This window comes from Mastigoproctus giganteus, chromosome 1 (genome assembly GCF_048544385.1).
Source record: "Mastigoproctus giganteus isolate SK-2022 chromosome 1, ASM4854438v1, whole genome shotgun sequence".
In the NCBI taxonomy this organism is placed as follows: Eukaryota; Metazoa; Arthropoda; class Arachnida; order Uropygi; family Thelyphonidae; genus Mastigoproctus; species Mastigoproctus giganteus.
In genome coordinates, this window is record NC_143575.1 from 259227744 (window position 1) to 259254123 (window position 26380).

Here is a 26380-nt window from a genome sequence, read left to right on the forward strand (position 1 = left end):
TATCAAAGTTATTCCCTGCATCCAGTTCTTTTGTGACTACATCATAGTATCCAATCAAATTGGTCAGGCAAGACCTGCCCTTAACAAAACCATGCTGCGTCTGAGCTATAACTGAATTCTTGTCTAGATGATCCTTAATTAAATTAAATATTTAATTAAGTTTTACCAGTTTTCCTGCAAGGAACATTTGATGCTTTATCATCAACTCCAAGAACTACAGGCGCCTCCGTAGCCAGGTGGGAAGGAGCAGCAGTCCGTAGCCGGGGTTTGAGCCCGTCACCACCAAATATGGAGGATGTGGAAAGGTCAGGAAATGACCACCGCATATCCCGGAGCAATATGGCCTTAGTTGCTAATGCTCCTAAAAGCAAATAACAAACAAACAACCAAGAACTACATGTTTAGAAAATGTTGAATGTCTATGCAGTGACTATTACTAATATAATATAATACTAACACTAGTTGGCAGATGACTCTCATGAACCGATGTAATACCACCACTTTGCTTATTGGAGGCTTGAAGTGGTGAAACCTGTTTAGTCTCTAGAGCAAAGTTTCCAGCATGCCCCCCTTCTCCCTCAACTCATGCACGACACTACCAGTACTAATACTAATATAAAATACACTAATAATACAATACTATAATATAATACTAATATGTACCAATACTAACACTAGGTGGTAGATTACTCTCATCAACCAGTGCAATACCACCACTTTGCTTATTGGAGACTTGAAGTGGTGTTTAGTCACCAGAGCAAAGTTTCCACCATCCCTTCCCTCCCCATACACAATACTAAATACTATAGATTTTGATACCTTTTGTGTTCAGGATTTTCTATATCTATAGAAAAGAAATGCAGTAGAAAAAGAAATCAATGAGACAGAGTGGAAAACTGTAAGAGATGGGTCATTAATTAATCTACTCTTTGGAATGGAGTCTAGGAGTCTGAGAGCGATTATGGGAGCATTGTCCCAGATGTTTGAACAATATTCAATGTTAGAGAGGATTTGATATTTGAGATATTGGTTGTTTAAAAGAAAAGTAATGCTGAGAGTCAAAAGAAAACCCAGTTTTTTTTATGTAGAGGAAGCAATATTTATGAAGTGCTTATGCCAATAGAGATTAGATAGTTAGTCAGGGTAATCCCTAATAGAGATATGTGACTATTTGTATATATGCTAGAGAATTACATTTTTAATCTGACTAACCTTTGCTGTTTATTACCTTTCCATTAATCCACTAATTTTTTTGAAAATGTATGTTAACTAACTCAGTAAGCCTTTAGAGATAAAATATCTAAAATTATTTATGTATAATTTTTAACCACCCTCTTTGTGCATCACATTTTTGTAATTTTATGAGAATGCTGTTCTGTCCTTAATTTGGTGTACCCAGTATCATCAACTAGTATCTAATGCTGTACTGTGTTAAAGCAAGCTGTGAATTAATATTACTTAGGCCAAGATATGAAGCTAAAGGCATTAAATAAATAAAAGCATGAAATTAAATAAAATACTAAATAAAAGCAAAACAATAAAACTAAAAATAAATAAGTACTAATTAGTGCCTATATACATTGATAGGCACTGAGCTGCCACCAACACCTATCGATGTAAAAGTAATTAGCAATGCTACTATCCATCCATCCTTCTAACACTGTTACTAGTCTGTTTCCAGAGGATCCCCTCGTAAGCTCTTCCCATTCTTCTCCAAACTTCTTCATTCCCTCATCTTATCAGTCCATTTAATTTTCGACATTCTTCTATCACACCACATATCAAAAGCATTGATCTTATCTTTGCTTTCTTTTGTCACAGTCCATAGTTTTGCACCTATATAGGAAGACAGATCAAACATAACATCTCAACATCTTTAGTTTTATTTCCCTGCTCACATTTTTCTTCTCATAAGCTCTTTGTGTTCCCAAAAAGCTTCTTTAGCCATTCCATTTCTTGAACAAATCTTTTTGGTGCTCTTTCCATCTACTGTTGTCAAACTTCTGAGGTATCTACAGTCTCTCACTTGTTCTACTAACCTTCCATTTGCTCTAATTTTATGTTCTAAATTGTAGATTTCACTGAATAGTGAAATACTGAATACTGAATATTTCGCTGAATGTAGATTTCAATGGACTGTAGGTGTGCAAACATATCACCAATTCACAAAGGGGGTTTAAAAGGTGACATAAGAACTATAGACCTATTAGTTTAACTTTTTTCATTCCATTATTTTCCCCGGAACACAGTTCCGGGGAAAATAATGGAATCACTGGTTAAAGAAGCATTGCCGGATCATCTAGACGAGATTGCCGTAACACTTAAGGCATAGCATAGGTTTATTAATGGGAGGTCTTGTCAGGCCAATTTGATTGGATATTATGATGTGGTCACAAAGGAACTGAATGCCAAAAATAATTTTGATATTATATACTTGGATTTCAGAAAAGCTTTTGATACTGTTGCACATGGAAGATTGCTGTACAGATTGGAGGGATATTGCATTAAGGGTAAGTTGCTACAATGGATAAAGGGATGGTTGAGTGGGAGACGACAGAGAGTGGTAATCAATAGACACTGCTCTTCGTGGACAAATGTTATTAGTGGAGTTCCCCAGGGTTCGGTGTTGGGCCCAGTGTTGTTTTGAATATTTATCAATGATATTGATGAAGGTATATCAGGTTTAATGTCTAAGTTTGCAGATGATACAAAGGTTGTCAGGATTGTTAATGACAGTAAAGACAGTATGCTACTCCAACTGAATCTAGATAAGTTGGGCAAATGGACTGAAAAGTGGCAACTGAAGTTTATCATTTACAAATGCAAAGTACTGCATATGGGTAGCAATAACCGAAGAGAAATGTACCAACTGTGTGGTACCACACTCAGGGAAGTGGAAAGTGAAAAAGACCTTGGGGGTAATTGTGCAGTCAAATATGAAGTTCACTGAGCAGTGCAGAGGGACTGCCAGGACAGGTCATGGAGTCTTGTCAATGATATATAGGAATTTTGCTAGCAGGGACAGGGAGGTGATTGTCCCATTATATGGGGCAGTGGTCAGGTCACACCTTGAGTACTGTGTACAGGTCTGAACGCCTCATTTTATGAAGGATGTAGAGTTGCTAGAACAAGTACAAAAAAGAGCAAAAAGATTGGCGAGGGGAACAAAGGGGTGCTCTTACCAAGAAAGTCAAGTTCTGCAAATTGCAGTGAATGGAGAGCAGGCACCTGCTAGGTTTTTTTTGATTGAGGTGTATAAAGCCTTGATTGTGTTGAACAAGCTGAATGCTGATGGGATTCTTCTTCTTGCTCAAATTAAGAACCTGAGGGGGCACAGATTCAAATTGAGGAAAGACAATTGTAGAATAGATGTGCAGAAATTTGCCTTCAGCCAGCAGCGGATAGTTGATTGGGGGAACAGACTTCCATCTTTTTTTGTGGAAATCGGTAGCCTAAATAAATTTAAGGCTGAGCTGGAAAAGCATTTGGAACGAATGGAGGGGTGAAATGGGAGGATTTTTTTTTTTTTTTTGACTGATGCTGCATAAGCTTGCCTTCTTGCATCATATGCCTCTGCTAATGCTAATACCATTATTTTTGTTTTCTTGCATTTACTCTCTTGCCATACTCTTTTCTCCTTGTGTAAATTTTGTTAAGTGCCCTCTTTAGTTCTGATTTACTTCCATTAAATAAAATAGTGTTATCTGCATATCTAATTGAGCATTCTCCCATGGTTAACCCTGTCAAAAGCTTTTTCAAAATCCATGAATCCATTGAGCAATGGTATTTGGTTCCATTATTCCATCTCTTGTTCCTCTATTTTCTCTGAATCCATACTGATCATTTCTTACACATTCTTCAATTCTTTTTATTCTTTTCAATATCACACCTAATAGAATTTTAGAGGCATGTGTTAGGATCCTGGTTGTTGTGTAGTTGCTACAATATAGGCTATTTTTCATTTTTTATGGGGATCATTATTGTTTGCTTATATTCTTTTTATTTTTCCCCATATTCTTTTTACCTTTCCATGATGTCTTTTCCCTCATAATATTTTGCCATTCTTATCTTCTTTCCTTCTGCTGGTTTTCTTTTATGATCCTGTGTATTCTGTTATTCCATGTCTTTTATGCAGGTCCTTAATTTCCTTACACTCTTCTTCATACTATTTTTGCATTTCCTGCCTACATCTTTTTCTTATAGTAGAGTTTGTCACCTTGTACTCCTCTCTATCACTTCATCTTTCTTCCATCATGCTTAGGGTTCCTCTGAAATCCATGGTTTCCCTCTTTTTCTTTATATCCTATTTCCTCTTCAGCTGTTTGCTGCATAATTCCTTTAAACCTCTTCCCTCTTTCATTCAATGTACCTTATGTTCAGTTGCTAGCTTTTATTTTTCTCTTTAGCTTATCACTGAATGCATCTATTTTGTTATTGCTAACTTTTTCTTAGCTTTATCTTCATCCTATAGACTACTGAGTTTTGGTTTGAGCCACAGTCTGCATAGCTTTGCAGTTCTTCATAGTATTTTTATATCTCTTAGTTATTATAATGTAGTCAATGTGATTTATAGTGATTCTGTCTGGTGAGATGCAAATGTACTTGCTATTATTTTTTTTTGCTCAGACTAGGTGCTACTGATCCAAAAAGTGTGCTACTAGGTGCTACTGGTAGTCTCGCTGATTGTTTGGAACTGCTTATTTGTTATTTGCAGTTATCCACCGTATCTGATGAGTGTTCCACTGTCCACACCTCATAGACCTGCCTGGTAGCAGTCAGCTCTGCTCTCTGGGAATTATCCCAGTCCAGGATCATTTGACTTGTCATGTATGCAAAATTTAAATGAATTTTATTTGATATAAGGAAATCTTGATATCCAAGAGCTCTTATTTATGACCATAAAAGTTAATCCTCTGAGTACCATGTATGAGTGGTATGGTTTCCTATCTTTTGATAACATTATTTATCATAAGGATTGACTTAAAAGAGATCACAGTAACAAGGATTATTCTAGCCTGTAAACCAAAAGTATATCATAGAAGATCATTTTTATTCATTTGCAAAGGTAGTTAAAACTATAAATTATAGGAATCATTGACAGCTAAGTTGTAAAAAATATTCAAAGACAAGAGAAGCTGCTGCTGATTTGTATTTTGTCATCTTCAGTTTGGCGAATAACATGGCGACATAACACATAGGTAAGGTAAAGGAATGAAACATGTTTTGTTTTGCCACATCGTGTTTCATTTGTTATAAATTGGTGATTGGAGTTAGCATTAGTTGAGGCATATGATGCAAGAAAGCAAGCTTATACAACATCAGCCAAAAAAAAAAAAAAATCCTTCCCATTTCACTCATCTAGTCACTCCAAATGTTTGTCTAGTTCAGCCTTAAATTTATTTAAGCTGTCAACTTCCACGACAACAGATAGAAGTCTGTTCCAGCAATCAACTCCCCATTGGCTAAAAGAAAACTTCCACAAATCTGTTCTACACTGTCTTTCCTCAATTTGAATCTATGCCACCTCAGGTTCTTAGTCTGAGCAAGCGGAAGTATGCAGTCAGCATTGAGCCTGCTCAAACCATTCAAGGCCTTATACGTCTCAATCAGATCACTTCACAGGTGCCTAGTCGCCAGATGCTGCAATTTGCAGAACTTAAACCTTTCTTCATAAGCGCACCCCTTTGTTCCTCTCACAAATCCTGTTGCCCTTCTCTGTACTCGTTCTACCAACTCTACATCCATCATAAAATGAGGCCTCCAGACCTGTATACAGTACCCAAGGTGTGGGCTGATCCATTGCCTTATACAAAGGGATAATCACCTCCATGTCTCTGCTAGCAAAAATCCTATATATCATTGATAAAACTCCATGACCTGCTCTGGCAGCCAGTCCGCACTGCTCAGAGAACTTCATATCTGACTGCACAAATACCCCCAGGTCTTTCATTTTCCACCTCCCTGAGTGTAGTGCCACACAGTTGGTACATTTCTCTTGGGTTACTGCTACCCATATGCAGTACTTTGCATTTGTCAATTTTAAACTTCAGTTGCCACTTCTCAGCACATCTGCCTAACTTTTCTAGATCCTGTTACAGTAGCATACTGTATTTACTGTCATTAACAACCCTGCCAACCTTTGTATCATCTGCAAACTTGGACATTAAACCTGATATACCTTCATCAGTAGCATTGATAAATACACAAAACAACAATGGGCCCACTACTGAACCCTGGGGGACTCCACATAGAGCAGTTTCCATTTATTACCACTCTCTGCAGTCTCCCACTCAACCATCCCTTTACCCATTGCAGTAACTTGACCTTAATGCCATACCTCTCCAATATGTATAGCAGTCTTTCATGTGCAGCAGTATCAAAAGCTTTAGTGAAATCCAAGTATATGATATCAAAATTATTTTTAGCATCCAGTTCCTTTTTTGACCACATCGTAGTATCCAATCAAATTGGTCAGACAAGACTTCCCCTTAACAAACCCATGGTGTGTCTGAACTCTTGCTGCTGTCTTGTCTAGGTGATCCTGTATCACCTCTTTAACCAGTGACTCCATTATTTTCCCCGAAACAGAAGTTAAACTAACAGGTCTATAATTATTTGTGTCACCCTTTGAACTGCCTATGTGAATTGGGGATACCTTTGCATATCTCCAGTCCATGGGGACCTCCCATGACTCTAAGGATGCTCTCATAATTATAGCTAAGGGTTTGCTTACTTCCCTCCTTCATTATAATGGGATAGATTCCATCTGCCCGAGGTGCCTTTTTTATGTTTAACTTCAACAATTTCTCCTCCACTGTGCTCTCAGTTATCACAAAATCACTTAGCTCCCTCTTACAGTTTGATAAACTTTTGGCATTCCCCTCCTTGAATAACTCCTCATGTGTGAATGTAGATGCAAAATACTCATTCATTTTACCAGCTACTTGAGCAGGATCATCAATAGTCGAACCATCTATGTTAAGTAGACCAATCTGATTCATCCTCTTCCTTCTAGAGTATACATAAATAAAGAACTCTTTGCGTACTTTGCCAGAGATTTCTCGTAATCTGCCTTCACCTGCCTAACCTCCTTTGTGACTTGATTACTGACTACCTTATATCTGTCATAGGTTTCTGTTTGTTTGTTTATTTGGTTTTTAGGAGCATTAGCAACTAAGGCCATATTGCTCCGAGGATATGCGGTGGTCATTCCCTGACCTTTCCGCATCCTCCATATTTGGTAGTCACAGGCTCGAACCCGGGTCTAATCAAGAAGCGTGTGTTACGGACTGCTGCTCCTGCCCACCTGGCTACGGAGGCGGCCCTCATAGGCTTCTGTGTCGCCTGATAATTTATATGCATCCCATAAATTTTTCTTCTCTGCCACGAGCCTCATTAATTTATCCGACATCCATTTAGGCCCTGAACCTTGAATAGTATTTCTTAGTTGGTATGAAAAGCATAGTAACCTCCAAGATTAAGTCCCTGAAGGCTTCCCATTTAGAATTTGCCATTCGTAACATCATCAGTTGATCCCACTCCATAAAATTTAAAAACTGTCAGACGTCTGTAGTCACCGTTATGAAAACAAAAACCCTTCCCTTTACCCTTGATCATAGTTACATCTTTAAGTAAATCCCACATCAGTACACTGTGATCACTGTTGCCTAGTGGTTCCTAATGCATGCATCATCATTGTTGATAATCAGATCAAGGGTATTACTCCCTCTGGTTGTCCCTCTCGAACATGTTGCTATAGAAAACAATCCTCCAATAAATCCACAAAAGTCTTGCTAGCATGTACATAACAACCCACAAGTTCCAGTTAATATCTGGAAAGTTAAAATCCCCCCATTACAAGACATTCTGATTTATTGGCCCATTCTATTTCTCTGCACAACTGTTCATTGTACTCATTAGCATCATTAGGCCTATAACATACTCCTACTCTCGTTTTCCCTTTCCCAGTGTTTATGTCACACCAAACAGACTGAGCATTGCACTGTCCACCCATGTCAACTGGATGCACTTCTTTAGATTTTATGGGTTTCTTAATTAACAGTATAACCCCTTCTCCCTTCCTACCGTGTCTGTCCTTTCTGTACACATTGTACTCCCCAAATTCCAATTCTGCACTGCTTATATCTGTGTGACACCATGTCTCTGTTATCCCAACAATATCTGAGTTAATATAGGTTACTTCCAGTTATTATTATAACAGGAAATTATAAGAAAGTTATATGTTCGTTGTATTGAGGCATTGTTTTATTCAATGTACAAATTACTTTTGTCACATATAGGTAGATCTTACTATATTAACAGAAACTAAGCTTTTGTGTAATTATTTTTGTGATTTTGAGATGATCGGTGTAGTGTTGTGTTTTTAAAACATTTTCTTCATCATTTATTAGGTGAAGGTAGCTGTAACAGTTACAAGACTAATAATCAGCCAAAATCAATTGATCAGCAGAGAGCAGTTGTTGATATCTTTAGCACTGCACTGGCATCAGCTCAGCTTGATTTGGATGCATTGCAGTTTGTAGAAGATGTAATAGAGCAAACAGAAAATATTTCCCCACAAACAGAAACTTCTCCTAAACCAGGTACTTAATTGTATTATTTTTTATTCAGTTTTACTTTGATTTTTTCATTTGAAATATTTAAAAAATTATAGAAATTGATACAATTTGGCATCACTTACTCAAGGGGATAAAACTTTAAGTGTTAAAAGTTGTTTAGGCTGATAAACTTTAAATGAGCAAAGTGTTGAAAGTCCAACATAAATATTTGATATACAAGTGGGAATATAAAAGTATTATTATCAGCATACATTAAAGTTCCCATGATAGTAGCTGAATTGATACATGAATTCCACTATAATTCATTGTATCATTAGGCTATCTGATTAATATATGAAAAAAAAAAAAATAATAATAAAATAAACTAGTAAAATAGGATTGCAAGAGAAACTCATAAATTTTAAATATTGGGCAAGCACCAGATTTTTATCATGTGGAACTGCTAGCAGTAAAGCATACTATAATGTTCTGTCAGAGTGACAAAATAATGTGGGAAGGGGGGATTCTTGCCATAACTTCCTGGTGTCATTTAAACACACTGTGATATGCAGCACAAGTAATATGTTATAATTGCTAAGTCTGGGATTGAGAAAGGCATGAAGGTACCAGTGTGATTCCTGCTAAACAAATAGACATGCACATTTTCACACATTGCTTGTGATCTATAGGATAAAAATTAGCAATAGCTTGAAAATACTAAGATCCTTCCTATGTATCTGGGAAGAGCTGATTAATTGGTTGATGGAAATCTGTACAACTACACTATATGCATCTTAGAATGTTAAGAGATTGATTCTCCTCCCCTAAATTATGATTAAAATTTATGGACAATGTTTTCTTAATTTGGAGCAACAGGTGAAGCAGAACTTAAACCTTTCATAATCATGTTAATAACCTGGAAAAATATATTAAATTTATAATAGAAAGAGAAGAAAACAAAACCCTTCCACCCTAGATTTCACTGTTTGCATCAACAACAACAAGCTCGGTATTTCTGTTTTCAGAAAACCTATGGACACATCTATTTTAAATTATCACTCCTGTCACCCCTCAGAGCACTTAGCCTGCACACTTGACAATGTATAAGAGCTAAATAACATCAGATACATACCAAGTCATAACCAATACCCTGCAAAGATGTTTAATAAAACTTCTAAGAGAACCATTGACAATTTTTTCAACCTCCTCAGGCTGGCCCCAATTCACAATTCTCCATTTCATCCTGAAATAGGAGGGACTGTCCATAGATTGGCAAAGAAACATAATGTCAGCATTTAGATTAAATGGAACATATACTTAAATAAATAAACCCCTCAGGCTGGCCCCAATTCACAAATCCCCCTTTCATCCTGAGATAGGAGGGACTGGCCATAGATTGGCAAAGAAACAATGGCAGCATTTAGTTTAAATGGAACAGAAGCTTAAAACAGATAAATAAACCCCCACCCCCAAACAAATAATAGTTGTCGTGTTACAGTTGTGTCCTTAGAACTGTAGTTGCAGAAAATATATGATGAACATATTCAACACAAAATGTGGGAAAACTGTCCAAAGTGATATCACATTACACATTGTAACATCTCTGAGGACCATGCTTTGTTTACCTTGAATTCCAAAGTGCGGAATGTTGCACACCTATCTTGAGGCATTCCATATCCAAAAGAATTATGAAAAAACAGAAACATCAGCGGGGTTATCATCTGGATAACTTTCTTCCATAGTGACAATATATCCAGCAGTCACTTAGTCACCTGATAGGAACCACAGGTTAATTCTACAGATTCAAAAAAATAAAAAAATAGTATTCAGAAAACCATTAATGTTATATGGCAGCCAAAACAGAACAACAGCCCACAACCATACCATCGTCACTGCCAGAAAGGGGGATCAAGGCAAATGGTTCCTCACCCTCTCTGACACTCAGAATGGCTTGTAGCATAGAGGACCATTTGACTCCCAGGCACTGTTTAGGGTCCAATCAGGAACACAGCCTCTGACTTCTTTGCCCTGGAACAGTTTTGTCTCTTCTTTTTAGCCTCTTTGTGTCTGGCAAAATGTAACTGGAGGGTTTTATATTATGCAGATATCTAATTTTTTTTTTTTTTTTTTTTTTAACTATTTATCCACAAGAAGGAACCATAATGTTGCAAAACATTTGGAACATTGTGAAGTACAATTTTTGGCATCGCCTTTGGAATTCTCTTTACCCTTGATAGTTTTTCTTTTAAAAAAATCCCACATCAATACAATACACTAAGAATCTTCAACTTTAGAAATGACTAGCAGCAGTTTCTAAATTTGAAGATCCTTAAAATATGGTGAGTCATTATTGAGTATGAGATCAAGAATATTGCTTTCTCTTGTAGCCACTCGGACATGTTGGTGTAGAAATTAGTCATCATCTAGCAAATCCAGGAATGTTCTTCTACTGAGTGAGCTGCCAGCCAATTAGTTTCATTCAGTATCTGTAAAGTTAAAATTTCCAATGATAAGACATTCTGATTTGCTGGCCCATTCTGTTTGTCTGTATAGTTGTTCATCATACTCATCACTAGTCATTTGGCCTTTAACACAGTTCTACTCTTCATGCTTCTTAACCAAGAGCAAGAGCATATATTTTCCCATCCACCTTCCTGTCCTTTCTATACACATTGTAGTGACTGTTCAAATTCTGCATCTCCAGAATCAGATTGATTCTGTTTATGATAGTTTGTCTGCATTTGGTAACCTATACTTCAAATTCATCATCTCTATTTACTGTACTCTTACATTAGTATATGAGCAAGTAAATGTGTGCCTCTTTGTGCTTTTATTAACTCTAATAGAGTTCATATAATTGCTAGTTCTGTGTAGATTCCCAGCAGGCCTTGTAATTTCCTTCCCTACTTTCCAGTCTGCTGCATGGCCCAAAAGATGCAGTGCAAGAATTAGTTACACCTTTGCTTGTGGCTATCATTAAATTATTAGTCTATTTTCACCCCCCACTCGAACTAGCAGGTTTCTGAACCACCTAATTTTACATCAGTAGCATCAACAAATGTTTTTTCACTCCTTCTGTTCATGTGTTTGGACATGTGCTGACAAAATTATACATCTGCAGTTTTCTACAGTGTGTGTGCAGAATTAACAAATTAACAATACACTGATGTCCAAAATTTTAGTTACAACCATGTTTTATTTTTAAGCATAATTGCATTAATTTTTAGTTTTTGACATCTTGATGTAAGTTAATTTTATAAATCTGAATATATTTTTGAACTGTAGAACATGCAAATCAGGTTGGCTATAAAAGTGTAAAGATGACAGTACCATTCATTTCAAATATAATAACAGCACGGAATTCACCTGAATCGTTTTTTCTCTTTCTTTCTGTAGAGTGTATTCAAGAATACTTGGAACATTTTATGGCTCTTGGTAGAAAGATAACAGGATATTTGCAAACTGAAGTGGCCAGAGCCTGTAATATTTAAAAAATTGTAATTTCAAGGTTATGGCAGGAATGGTATCTTGAAATCAGGTTCAATGGTTGGCTAAGAATTACAGTATCCTGATAATGAGATGTCATACGGAGATGATAGGTAAACATCTGTATCAAGCTCTCGGTAGAAATGGCAGTTTCAGTGCAATCTACATATAGAAGGCTTGAGTGGCGAGACTCTGTAATGGCTTTAGTTCATCCCCCCAATAGGGGGGATGAACTAAAGGCTACACGAAGTCTTCTGACTTCGTGTAGCCGACATGCTATAGCCAGTAGACCAATTTTCTCTTTATACAAGTTGAGATTCTTTCTGGAAAGTGGTTCTCAGTACATTACAATCTGGGCATAACACAGAACACTTCAATTCCTCTTAACTTCAGGAAAAGACGTGTATTGTGGTGGTCTAAGATTTGGGATGGAATCACAGTGAAGGACCACGCCAATCTCCATATCTTTGAAGGAGGAGTCCTTTCTAGGATTTCTTGTATGAGAACTGCAGGATAATTTTTGAAGAAATAAAAGTATTTTTTTCATTACTTCATTTTCATTTATTTTCTTTCCTCTTTTGTAAGACATTCAGAACTCTATCATAACTTTGGCATTTGATGTGAATTACATTAATTCTAGAAACACTAAAATTTAAAAAATAATAATTTTTCTATAAAATGAAAAAAATTTTATTGTACTATCAGTTCTCTAAAAATGATTTGACAAAACGTATTGGTAGATTATCAGTGTTTTACTCTCTCATAGGCACTAACATAGTTGATGTGGCAGCAGTTTCTTCAAGTGAAAGTAATGTCATTGCTCTGGCACTTCCCGAAACCGTGTCTAGTATGGCTTCTGATCCTGGTTCAATTACAGTGTCCACACCTGAAACAGACATTATTGTTGCTCCCCAGTTACCAGTCCACACAGAAATAAAAGAGCCTGTAACTGAAGTTAGAGTAAGAAAGACTTTATTTTTTCATATCTATTATTTGTAGTTTACTAGAAATTTATTGTTCACTGTCATGCCTGTTATCTAATTTTTCATATTTAAAGTTTTGTACTTAGAAAACAAAAGTAGAAATAATACAATAATAATACATTAAGAATTTTTATGATAAAAACAAAGTTATGGCATTTGGTGACCCTCTCGGGGTATCTACTACCTAGTATTTATTTTAGAAAAGATTTAATAAGCTAAGGATACTAGAACAAAATGAAATTAAATGAAATAACATAAGATATTAGTCATAGCTCTCGGGGGGGGGGGGGGGGGTGAAGGCCAAATGAGCTATAAACAATCCTCTACCAGAGTAATACCCTACGAGGAATGTGCTCAAATTATGACCCTTGATCATCTAAATGGTTACACTTGGAAAACATATCTTCACCTGGGTCTATTACTGTCATTTTTGCTTCATTTAACCTTTCATTAGATATTTATTACCTCAGTTTTTTAGTTTTCTTTATTTCTCCATTTGTAATATACCATTGCTTTCATCTGTTATTTCCATTTATTTTCTTAATCCAGCAGCAATTGTGCCCCCTGATCATAACAAAAGCAGTCATCTGACAAGTGCCCAGATTTGTTTTTATTTTTGAAAAGGTTTTTTTTTATGAAAAAATTTAACCATTGTGGTTTTTTTTACATGCTATTTTCAACAAAACAAAACATTTGATTAATGTGACTGAAAATAAAATGAACATAAAGTATAAACCTGAAACTATTAGATGTTTCCATTTTCCAATTCAGAAAACCATTAAGCATGCATATATTTTTTTGAATTCTGAAGATTCTTATTTTTGATCAACAATCCTCTTTTTTTTTTTTTTTTTTTTTTTTCAATATGATTAAAAACTGTTATAAACTGCTAATTTTGTCTTTTGGCTAATTTCTCTTTTGCAAATAAAATTGTTTAAATGGCTTCCTACTCTTTCTGCTTTATTTATTCTGTTGTTTGTTTCCATGTCTAATCTTTCATCTTCATAAAAGACTATTCTGGATTCATTCTAGTAACCCTGTTTTATTTATCCTTTTTCCAAGGTAAACAGTTTTACAAGATAAACTGTAGTAGACACCTAGAGGAGATCACCACATGTAGTAACATTGTTTTCATCTTAAAAATTAAATATATTATGTTCAGAGAAGTATTATATTTGTATTACAAGTATTTCTGCATATATTTTTCACTTTACAATATATATATATATATATATATAAAAGTAGAAATGAAACACAATAACAATACAAAATACAGTTTTATAGGGTGTAACTCAAACTGTTTGGCTGTTCTGTTTCCATGCTGTTTTCTGCATTTTATCGCTTGCAGTTTCCTATGATATAGAAGACACAATACATTTTTGACACAATTTTACATAAACTAATACAACAGACTACTATATAAAAAATTGAAAATATGTGCAACTGAACAAGAAGCTTTGATAACTTCTGGTTCTTATCAGTCACCCTTCCATCCTTTTTTGTCATGTTCATTTGGTTATGGTGCTTGTTTTGGCAAGGAATGAAAAGCCATTGTCAAATGCACCACTTAAGACAAAATTTTCCTGTCCTGTGTAGTTAACACTACTAGAAAACCAGAGGGAGGTTTTCAGAGTCAATAATTAGTAAGTTCATTTTGAAATTGACTGATGGCATTGCCCAGGCAGAGGGGGCAGGGTTCCCATTAGTAATTTCAGGTAGAAGGAAACTTTTGTAGAAATAGAATACATATGAACAAAGGTGATTAGTATTAGTAATGGCCACATAGTGCCAGGAAGCCTATGGCTTATGATGCAAGGGTTTTTCAGTATCATCAAGGACACCTTGGGGGGGAAGAAACAGGTAATATAGATACGCATTTCTAATGTTATGGGTTAAAGTAACGCACTTGCATGCATCTCAGGAGTTCTTGTTTGTTTTTGCAACAGGCAATATTGGAAAAATGTTCTGAAGGTAACAATGTTTCAAATGAATGGGAAGCTAGTGCTAGGGAAAGAAGCCTAAATAACTTCAAGGAGTGTGGCAAGGTAGTACACAATACAAGAACACTTAATCTCAACTGCATACACAGTAATGTCAGGAGTGCCATCAATAAAATGAGTGAATTCAAACTTGTGTGAGGTCAACTAATGTTGACATAATAGGACTAATGGGAACATGGTCCACCAGGAAATAGAGGATGACCAGTTTCACTGTGTTATATACAATTCATTTAGGAAGAATAGGGAAAGTACAAAGAGTGGTGGGTCATGCTTCTTATCAAAAGTGGCCAGACCATAACAAATGCTTTCCTAGATTTATGCATACTAGTATAAAAACAGTGTGGCATGAGTTAGTTGAAAACAAAGGTATAATGAGAGTGGAAGTAATCTACATACCAGAAAATTATAACAAGAGCCTCTACATGCAAATGCACTGGACAAGCAAGTGTGACTGTCTTATTAAGGGTAATTTCAATTGGCCTTATAGTGGTTGGAGCAAGTTGAAGGGAAACTCAACATAAGGAAAATTTTTTTTAATTAACTAGATGATTATTGTTTGTTAGGAACAAGGATACTAGGGGCAAGAATATTCTAAACCTGATCACCCATGAATCAGATGACATCGTAGGGAATGATCAGGTAGTTTATGTTGATCTTTTAAGAAGAAAGATCCTTTGTGATGAGGAGAAACTATATGAGTGAAGCTGAGAAGCATGAAATTAGCTATACTGAAATTTCAGAAGACTTTTTATCAGAAAAGTTTTGAGCATAAAGGCAAGTAAGGCTCCTGAGATTGATAGTATATACCAGTAATTTTGAGGGAGGCAGAAAGAATGCATGGAACCATTAAGGTTAATTATGAGAGCATCACTGGACTCTAGAGAAGTGCCATTGTGTCACCAATACATAAAGGAGGTTGTAAGAGTGAAGTGGGTAAGTATTGACCAGTCTGTCTGACTTTAGTGATAGGGAAAATCTTGGAAGCAATTATTCTGTATTGCAGTGAAGAGTGCAGTATGGGATCATTTAGATAGAAATGAAATTCTGCAGTAGACACAGCATGGTTTTGTAATGGGAAAATCACAGTTTAATTAAACTGGTTAAACTAATCATGTTTAACCAAACTGTTTTGACAGAATCACTCATGAGTTTTATGTAGGAAATGATTTCAATATTGTTTACTTGGATTTCATTGAAGCATTTGACTCAGTTATGAAAGGTTACTGTATAAGCTGGAACATATTGTAATTGCAGAAAAATCTTTAAATAGATTGCGAGGTAAGAGGCAGTGGATTGATTAATGGTTATGCTTCATGTAAGGTTTATGTAAAAAGTGGGGTTCCCAAAGGATCAGTATTGTTTTTGATTTTCATAAATGACATTCATGAAGGGATATGATGTGATGTCAGAATTTGCTGATGATATCAAGATTGGTATTGTATTTAATGATCAGCACTTTGTTTTTATGTATGATGTTTATAACTTGAGGGGGTAAACCTGTAATTTATCACTTCTTGTGTTTTTTCAACTATAAATTTGTCATATAGGATAAAAGCATCACCTCAAGAAATTTAAAGCTTTTCATTTTCATACATTTTAATTATCACTAGGCCATCCAGACATATCCAAATGTGAGTTTGGCATTGGCAGACAATGCTTCTGGGAATTACAGCAACAGGAACAAAATATTGCACACAATTTCAAAAAATAAGTGTTATGATGTCTGAGTTTAAAGAGCAAAAAGAACAGTTGAAATTGTTTAATTGAATTAGTATTAGTAATGGTTGCATGGTGCAAGAAAGCCTATGGCTTATGCGGCACCAGCCAAAAAAAAAAAAAAACATAAATAAAACAATGATAAAAAAATAATAATAAATAAATAATAATAATTAATAAAAGAAAAGGAAATTAAACCTATCATCCTATGCGCTTCTCTCACCCGAAGGTACTATCCAGATGACCTTTGAATTTTCCCAAACTGTCAGCCTCTACCACCCATGTAGGCAACTTATTCCAGTAATTTATAACTCACTGGCTAAAGTAAAACTTCCTGCAGTCCAATCGAAACATTCCCCCCCCCCCGTTAACTTGAATTTATGTCCCCTAGTTCTAGCATCATTTATAATCTTGAAAATTTCGTCCTCATTCATTTTACTGATGCCTCTCAGAGCCTTAAACACCTCAGTCAAATCTCCTCTAAGGTGTCTAGTTTCCAAACTCTGCAACCCGAAGTCTTTATTCGAAGTCTTTCTTCATAAGGATGCCCTTTTTCCATTCTCACCAGGCGAGTTACCCATCTTTGCACCCTTTCAAGAAGCTCGATGACTTTCTTTAGGTGTGGTCTAACAAAAGCCTTATATAATGGGATTATCATGTCCCTATCTCTACTTGCAAAAGTTAGATAGATTATCGATAGGACACCATGGGCCTTCCTTGCACCCTGTTTACAATGTTCAGAGAATTTCATGTCTGACCGTATCGTAGCACCCAAGTCCCTTTCCTCCAGTACTGGGTTTAGTTGAACTCCACCAAGTGAAGAAGTTTTTTTGGGATTACTGTTTCCCAGGTGTGATGTCCTGAAGTCTATCTAGGTCTCTCTGAAGAAGCTCAGCTTGACAGTGATCATTAATTACTCTACCAATTTTAACATCATCTGCAAATTTAGACATCACGCCCTCTATCCCTTCATCGATGTCGTTTATGAAAATTAAAAACAACAGTGGTCCTAATACTGATCCTTGGGGAACCCCACTTCTTACATCAACACAATTTGAGGAATAGCCATTTATCACAACCCTCTGTCTCCTGACCTGAAGCCATCCTGCTATCCATCTAAGGATTTTCCCAGTGATTCCAATCTGTTCCAGCTTATAAAGCAACCGCTCATGTGGGACTGAGTCAAAAGCTTTGCTGAAATCTACATAAACAATGTCGAAATTAGCTCAAAATCCAGCTTGTGAGTGACCCTTTCGAAATAGCGAACCAGATTTGTTAAACATGATTTTCCCTTTACAAAACCCTGCCGAGAATCCTTGAGAATTTCAGTTCTATCCAAATGATCCTGAATTCCACCCTTGATCATTGCCTCCATGATTTTCCCACTTCACTCTTAGAGCCACCCTTATGTATGGGAGATACATTGGCACTTTTCCAATCCAACGGAATCTCCTCAGTCTAGTGATGTTCGTATAATTAGCCTCAATGGTTCAATGCACTCACTTGCCGCCTCCCTTAAGATTATTGGGTATATTCCATCAACTCCAGGAGCCTTACTGGCCTGTAGGCTCGAAAGTTTTTTCATTAAATAATCTTGCGAAATTTCAATGTCATTAATTACATATTTTTGAACTTCGCTCCCACAATTTCCCATTGCCACAAAAGGTTTTTCATTTGTAAATATCGATGCAAAATAACTGTTGAGTTCATCTGCAACGGCAGCTGGTGTATCCCCTTTTCCTTACGTAAAGGTCCGATCTGGTTTGTCCTGCTCTTCTTGGCATTTATATATGTGAAGAATTCCTTATCCCCACTCTTTGCTCTGTTTGCTAGTGCTTTCTCATAAACTGCCTTTGCCTGTCGAACCTTTTCTGCGGCTCTATTACAGATCATCTTGTAGCTGTTATAGGCTTCAGTACTTTTTATTGCTCTGTAACTTTTCATGCCACCTTTTTCTGCTCAAGTAATGTGGCAACTTCACTATTCATCCAACTTGGAACCCTCCTCATGGAATATTTTTTTAATGGTAAATACGCATTCAAGGCATCTGTGATTAATGTTTTAAAAGCATACCACAGTTCAATTGTATTCATTCTCTGTGCAATATCTACCCAGTTAATAGAGATGTAGCACCTTAAGGCATCGTAATTTCCTTTTCTGAAATTATACCCCATTCCTTTGCCTTTTACTACTGCTACCTCTCTCTCTCTTCATTATCCACCGTAGAACTCCGTGATCACTTCCTGCTACTGGTTCCTCTACTGTCAGCCCTGTTATGTCATCTGATTCATGGGTGATGATGAGGTCTAGGATATTCTTTTCTCTAGTACTTTCCCTGACATGTTGTTACAAATAACAGTCATCTAGTTGATTTAAAAATTTTGTTCCCCACTTCGAGTTTCCTTCCCATTTACTCCAATCAATTAGAGTCAAATTGAAATCGCCCATAATAAGACATTGACGCTTACTTGCCCATTCCATGTGCATATAGAGGCTTTCATCATAATCTTCACAATCACCTGGTCTGTAGATTACTCCTACTTGCATTATACTTTTGTTTCCAACTATCTCATGCCGTACAGATTCTATACTAGCACGTGAAATGTCTGAATCTGGGAAAGCTATCGTCACACTCAGGCTGCTTTAAGCATTGCCCCGCCATCCCTTCTATAAACTCGTCATCCCCAATTTCTGGGTGGCACCCATCTCCATAAGCCCTATTATGTCCATGTTACTTGTTTTAACCAGCAGTTCGAATTTGCTCATTTTATTGACGACACTTCTAACATTACCATATACACAATTAAGACTTACTGTTCTTGTATATTTAACAACCCTAACACAACCCTTGAAGTTTTTTTTAGGCTTGCTTCCCTGGCATTAGCTACCCACTCACTTGAAACGTTTCTGCCCCCAGAACATCTAGATAATATGTGCAAGAGTTACTTTGACCAATATTATCAGATAAACGTGTGTCAGTATTACCCACATCCTCCCTGGCTAGCAGTTTCCCTGAACCTTTAAGGTATCCTCAATAATACTGGCAAAAACTTTTGCACCACCTTTGTTTAAGTGTATCCCGTCTCTACAAAACAAATTCCTTCTACCTACAAGTGTGGGCCATACTGATAGAAATTTCCCTCCTAAAGCCTTGCAGAGTCCTTCAAGTCTTGAGTTAATCCACAAGGCTTTTAACATATAATCCCTCCTATCGTGTCTGGGCAGAATTGCAGACACATAGACATTGTGGCCTAGCTCGCATCATTTCCTCAGCATGGTCCTGTATTTTTCCAACAAATCGTCAGATCGTGTACATTTAATGTACCCACATGAATAATAATACAGTAAACCCCCGCTATTCGCGGGGGTTACGTTCCTGAGAAATATCGCGAATACCGAAAACGCGAATACTGTGTTATGGCTCCCATAGTAATAAAGGGGTTCCGTTCCAAAGTATGAAATATATAAGAAAAACTAGTCTAAAATTTTGTCTATGTATGTATTATATGTACCTTCATATATGACTGTACATAGACAGTACATAGCGAAATGCAAGCATATGGCATCGAAATGAAAATAAGAAACAATTTAATATTAAATGTAATATTTATAAGAAATCTCAAACAAATCTTTCAAACCAGCACCTTTGCTAGCAAAAAAACTTATCCCACCAGTGCTATCACCAGTTTCGCTAGTGTTGATAAAGGACTTTTGCCTTTTCACAAATGATGAGTGAACTTAACGGAATTTTATTTTGAGTTCGGTCTTCTATCCACAGATTTAAAGCTTTTCCATTTTTTTCTAATTTAGCATCACGAGTTAAAGAGCAAATTTTTGAAGCAATTAGCGCGTTTTCACGGACACTACAGCGGATTTTTTTCTTCCGATTTTTTGATTGATCATACCGTTGACTCATTGATTTTATAATGTTTTGACACTGAAGAGACACTTTCACCATTAGAAATTTTGTCTAATAACTCAATTTTATTCGCTAATGTCATCACCTTCTTTGATATTTTCACATTTCCCTTGTTATTCGTAGCTATATTTTTGTACGGGTAAAAAATAACTTGACCACAATAAAGGCACTTTCTTCCGTTAACACACTCGAAAAAGTCTGTTTTACACTGCAAAACGGTAGATTTACCACTTTTGTAAGCATATCAATTTATAAATTGATAAATTTATTCAATTTATAAGCATATAAACTAAAAGCAAATGACCAAACCTTCCATGACAAGCGCATAACACATACTGAACAAGGATTAGCGAGAAACATCCAAACTCGCGATTTTGTCACCCCTCTTCCCCCCACCCACTGAACGCTGTTTTGACCGGGAAAGATAATTTTTGCCACGCCCATGTTTTTTTATGGCGGAAAATATTCACGGCGCTTTAAAATTCACATTTTTTTTTAGGTTTCATTTTATATTATTAAATCAGCAATCGCGAATACGCAAAACCGCGAATACAGATACCGCGAATAACGGGGGTTTACTGTATTCTCTTTACCCCCCTTAAAATCTGACAATCTGTTGGTGACATCATTAATAGTTGCTCCAGGCAGACATACCCTGGTTCTACTCCACCTATCCTTATTACAAAAAATATTCCCCGTTTCCCTGACAATGGAGTCTCTTAATAAAACAATGTCCTTTTTAACCAGAGTAGTTTGCACTTGATTTTTCTGTTTTGAGGCCCAAATCGGGTGTGCATCACTTGGTAGATTGCTGGAGTCTTGAGTCGCTGACGAGCTCCCAGGTGCATTATTCTCGAGGGCAAGCATCCATTTTTTCAGTGATTCAAATTGTTCCATTAGTGCACCAAATTGTAATTTAAGATCAGTGCACTCCTTACATCAATCAAAAAGAAAAGAATCCCCAGGTGAGCTATGATTAGTCACCAGGTCGACCTTGGAAAACATTCCACAGGTTCCGCAACGGATTAAATCATGACTCACCCGTAAATCGCCATCGGCTATTTCCGTGTGAGTCACGATACCCTGTGATGTTTTTAAGGCAGATCTCGTAACTACCGTTATAAAATTAGCTAAATATCAATGAAAATTAACTTTAAAAAATTATATCTATAATATTATAAAAATCAAACTGTTACAGGAAAACCTATAACAAAATAATCCAACAATATCTAAATAAATCAAATATTTAAAAGCAATAATTTTCTCAATACTTTATAGTTTAATGATTTTTATATATATATATATATATATATATATATATATATATATATACTTAAAATATTAGCTAGATAAAATATAAAATAAATAGCATACTGGCATACAAAAAATTGAATTACTTGAAGACTCCATAAAGTTTCCAATTATTTGTGACATCCAATAATCCAACATTACCGTAGAAACCAGATTATTGGACTTCTTCATCCAATAATCTAGCAGTATAACATCTCTAAGTAATGTTTATCAATTTTATATATATTTATATTTAGGTGCTAACTAAATACACTCATATACTTACTCATATTACCAAATTACACATTATCCTTTTCTTTTTATTATTATTATTAGTGTTCATCTTCTAACAACAATCAAAGTCCAATGCTTGCTTCTACATCAAGCCAGCCTTACATCGGTGAAAGGAGACTTCTTGTTCATAGCAGCATACCAAAAGACCAGTCAAGTAACTGTCTGGAGGATCAAGAAGTAACTCCAGTTGCTGTGCTAGTGGAAACTATACCTGAGGTGTCTTCTCTTGTGGTGTCATCACCTGCAGTGGTGGTCAGTAGTGTTGACCCAAGTGGTTTGGATACAAGTACCATGAACTTGGAAGATTTTACAAGTCAAAGAGTTGAAGGTGGTATCAGGGAACATACTGATCTTTTAGTGGAATCACTTATTTGCAGAGAGTCTGGTAAGCATTTATTATCAGTTAGGTATTAAATTCAAAATTTTGTTTGCAGTTTCTGTTTATTATTTTATTTTATTATTATTTTTTTTTGTTGATGTGTTTGAAATTAGCCACAAATGATTACTTTCCATAAGGAAATCAGTTATAAATAGCAAATTTTGGTCTTTGTTCTAATTGGCAATTCAGGTTAATATTTAAATGAAAATTTCTTTCCCTTATAGAGACCACACCTTCCCATTATACGAAGTTCCCTGTCTGTATCCACATTACTGAAAATCAGAAAGTTGCAAAATATTTTTACCTGTTTAAACACTTTTTGTTCTTCTGACTTTAATTCATCTGTAGCATCAGTAAATGTGCTATTTCAAATCTTGTGGACTGTGGTTGACATCTGCTTTTGTACTCCAATTGTGGCAGAGTTTGGACTATTTTCATATTAGTGACAATTTTGTTATTCATCAGTAAAGCTAAACTATTAATATCATTTTAACCCAGCAATGGCAGCACCTCCATTTGTAGCAAAGACAGAGGCAGGCACCTGAAACTTCTCACATCTGTCCTGCAACCATCCTTTCCTCAAATTGAATTTATGCTCCCTCATATGTGTAATCTGAGCAGGAGGAAGAATATCATTAGCATTGAGCTTACCCCAAAGTCTTAACACCTTATAAGTGCCCAATCTCCTGACATTTCAATTTACAGAACTAAAGCCTTTCCTAGTAAAGAGTGTCCTTTTGCTCCCCTCACCAGTCTTGTTGCTTTTCTCTGCATCCATTCCTCATTGAAAATCTCACGAGCTGTCCTGGCAACCTGTCTGCACTGCTTAGAGAACTTCATATCTAACTGTACATCGTTTACCCCCAGGTTTTTATCATTTTCTACTACCTTCACTGTAGTACCACACAGTTGGTATGTTGATGTAAGATTACTGCTATTACCCATGTGCAGTTTTAGCATCAGCCACAAAAAAAGGGGGCAGGGCCCCGAGTGCCAAGCGATTTTTCTCTGCAACTCATAAAGTGATCTTTGAAAGTGATATAGTTCTATTTTTGTTGTGCAGTTTTCTTCTGTTTTGTTCACTTAAAATGGTTCTTTGCTTAAAAAGTCTTACGTAAGAACCCAGAAAGGGAATCTACCTTTCTTTTTTAGTATTTATATTAAATACTAACTCACTCTACTAACCTTAATAACCGCTTGGTCGCTGGTGGCACCGCTCCTGCCTCCACGTGGCGGGGCCAGTAATCTGGAAGAAGAAAGTCCTTCTCCCAGGGCTAAAAGGAGTAAACATGGACAATAATGATTTCCCACGATTAGAGCCAAAGAGCTCTCATCATGACAACCACGAAACTGATCATGACTTCTCATTGTTGAAAAGACTAAAAAAGGATGCAAACAAGCAGGAACCTCCAGCTTTCCGGATCATCCATTCTCTGTCTTCACAACCTGTCAGCAAGCTCTCCCCTTTCATCATACAACGATGCCTTGTAAATGCAGCAGCATCTCCTAAATTGGTTAAACGACTTCAATCTGGTGACTTGCTAATAGAGACCTCTCACCCAAGACACTCTGACCTCCTGTTAAAACTTACAACTTTAAGTGGAATTCCAATTCAAGTCACTCCACATAACACCCTGAATTCTTCCAAGGTAGTGATCAGTGAATGGGACCTATTGAATGTTTCTGAGGATGAAATAATCCAGGAACTAAAGGATCAAAATGTAACTCAGGCCAAGAGAATCATGATACGAAAAGACGGCACCTTAGTCCCGCAGTCAAAGCAGGCTATTTAAACTGTAGTGTTCGGCCCTTTATCCCGAACCCTCTGAGATTCTACAAATGTCAGAAATTTGGCCACTCGCAGACAGCATGTCGTGGAGATGCAACATGTCCAAACTGCGGTTGCAAAACTCGCACTCAATCTGAATGCAAGGCACAAACTCCACAGTGTCCTAATTGCAAGGGCAATCATCCAGCTTACTCCAAAGATTGTGATCTCTGGAAGTTAGGAAAAAAAATACAGAAATACAAGACTGAAAATAAAGTATCTTTTCAAGAAGCTAGAAGACAAGTAAAATCAAGTATTCCAAAAACCGCTTACGCTTCAGCTACCCATAGTTACAAATCAGTAGCATATCAGACAAAGTGTCAGTCTTTCCCGACAAATCAATCGCCGACTGGGCTCGATCAGTACTGTCGACTCAGCCTACATCTGAATCACAGCTAGTGGACCAAAGTAATAATACGCCACTCACAATTGCAACTCAAAACCTAACCCACAGTAAAGTGACAGAAAATTGCATAAATCAGATCCTGTGGAGGTGAAACAACCAACAAGCATGGATACTGATGATATGCCCAACCGAGAAGATTTTCTTGAATTGTATGCAGATGGATGATAAAAATGATTCAGGACGCCCTAATTTTCCCAGAAAAGAAAAATTTAAATCTGACCCCTATAAACAATCCACGCATAAAAAGCAGACAGATTCATCTTCCTCTTACAAAACCAAATAATGGAACATATTATCCAATGGAACTATAGAGGTCTTCGCAGTAACATAGATGATATACATGAATTAATTTATCACTATAAACCTCTTGCAATGTGCTTGCAAGAAACTTGCAAGAGATTTGACATCTCTGGTCTCAGTTTCAATAAAAAATTACACTGTATTCAGGCAAAACAGGGCTGATTCCAATAACACCCATGGAGGAGTAGCAATACTCCTCCATTCAAGCATCCCCGCCAAACGTATTCCATTACAAACATCCTTAGAAGCCATTGCTACGCGTGTTGTTAATGGTATTACTCTGACATCGGTTTCCATTTATCTTCCGCCTAATCATCAATATACTATTCAGGAACTTGAAGATCTTGTTATGCAGTTACCATCACCATTTTGTTTACTAGGAGACTTTAATGTACATCACCCATTATGGGATTCCCCCACCTCAGACAGACGAGGTAAGCTTATCGAAATGCTGATCGATAGCCAGAATTTAACATTACTGAATACTGGGTTTCCTACATATGTGCATCTCCCTACGGGCTCAACATCTGCAATTGACCTTTCCATTTGTTCCCCAATCCTCTTTCCAAGTATAGATTGGATATCTCTGAGTGATCCTTATAGTAGCGACCATTATCCGTTAATCTGCAAAATTCAAACATCCTATTCCTTTCCAACAGAAGGTCCAATTAAATGGAAATTTTCAAAGGCTGACTGGGCAAAATACAGATTGCACATCTCATTTGACAACGATATCATTCAGTCCGGTTCCATCATTAGTGTTACTGAGCACTTCACGAATCAAATTCTGGCAGCTGCATCTGTCTCCATTCCTCAATATCAAGCAAGAAATAGACGAAAAATAAATTACTGGTGGAATGAAGGTTGCAATAATGCAAAAAAAGAGAAAAACAAAGCATGGAACCTTTTCCGCAAATATCCTAACACCTCCAATCTTATTAACTATAAACGGCTCAGAGCTAAAGCTCGCTATATCAGATGCAAAGCAAGAAAAGAAACTTGGATTAAATTCGCCTCATCAGTTAATAAAAATACCGATATCAGATTAATCTGGAGAAAAATAAAATGTTTGAACAATAAATTTCCACCTCTATCCACCCCGCTACTAAACTGGAACGGGCAAGAACTCTCTAATCCCACAGATATATCAAATGCACTGGGAATTGTATTTTCTCTGTTGCCTTCTTGTAATGCTTATGATCAATCATTCCAAAAACGTAA

General features: G+C 36.5%; 1 protein-coding gene across 4 annotated transcripts in view; it reads left to right on the forward strand.

Annotated features, from left to right (window-relative positions):
* LOC150091832 (uncharacterized) overlaps positions 1–26380 on the forward strand; it is a 256523-nt gene that overhangs the window by 189836 nt on the left and 40307 nt on the right. For all 4 annotated transcript variants that reach the window (XM_090377195.1, XM_090377203.1, XM_090377219.1 and 1 more), the window contains 3 exons: positions 8412–8603; positions 12811–13004; positions 22289–22631. In XM_090377195.1, coding sequence (XP_090233321.1) covers positions 8412–8603; positions 12811–13004; positions 22289–22631 — 729 coding nt within the window. The remainder of the gene's footprint in view (positions 1–8411; positions 8604–12810; positions 13005–22288; positions 22632–26380) is intronic.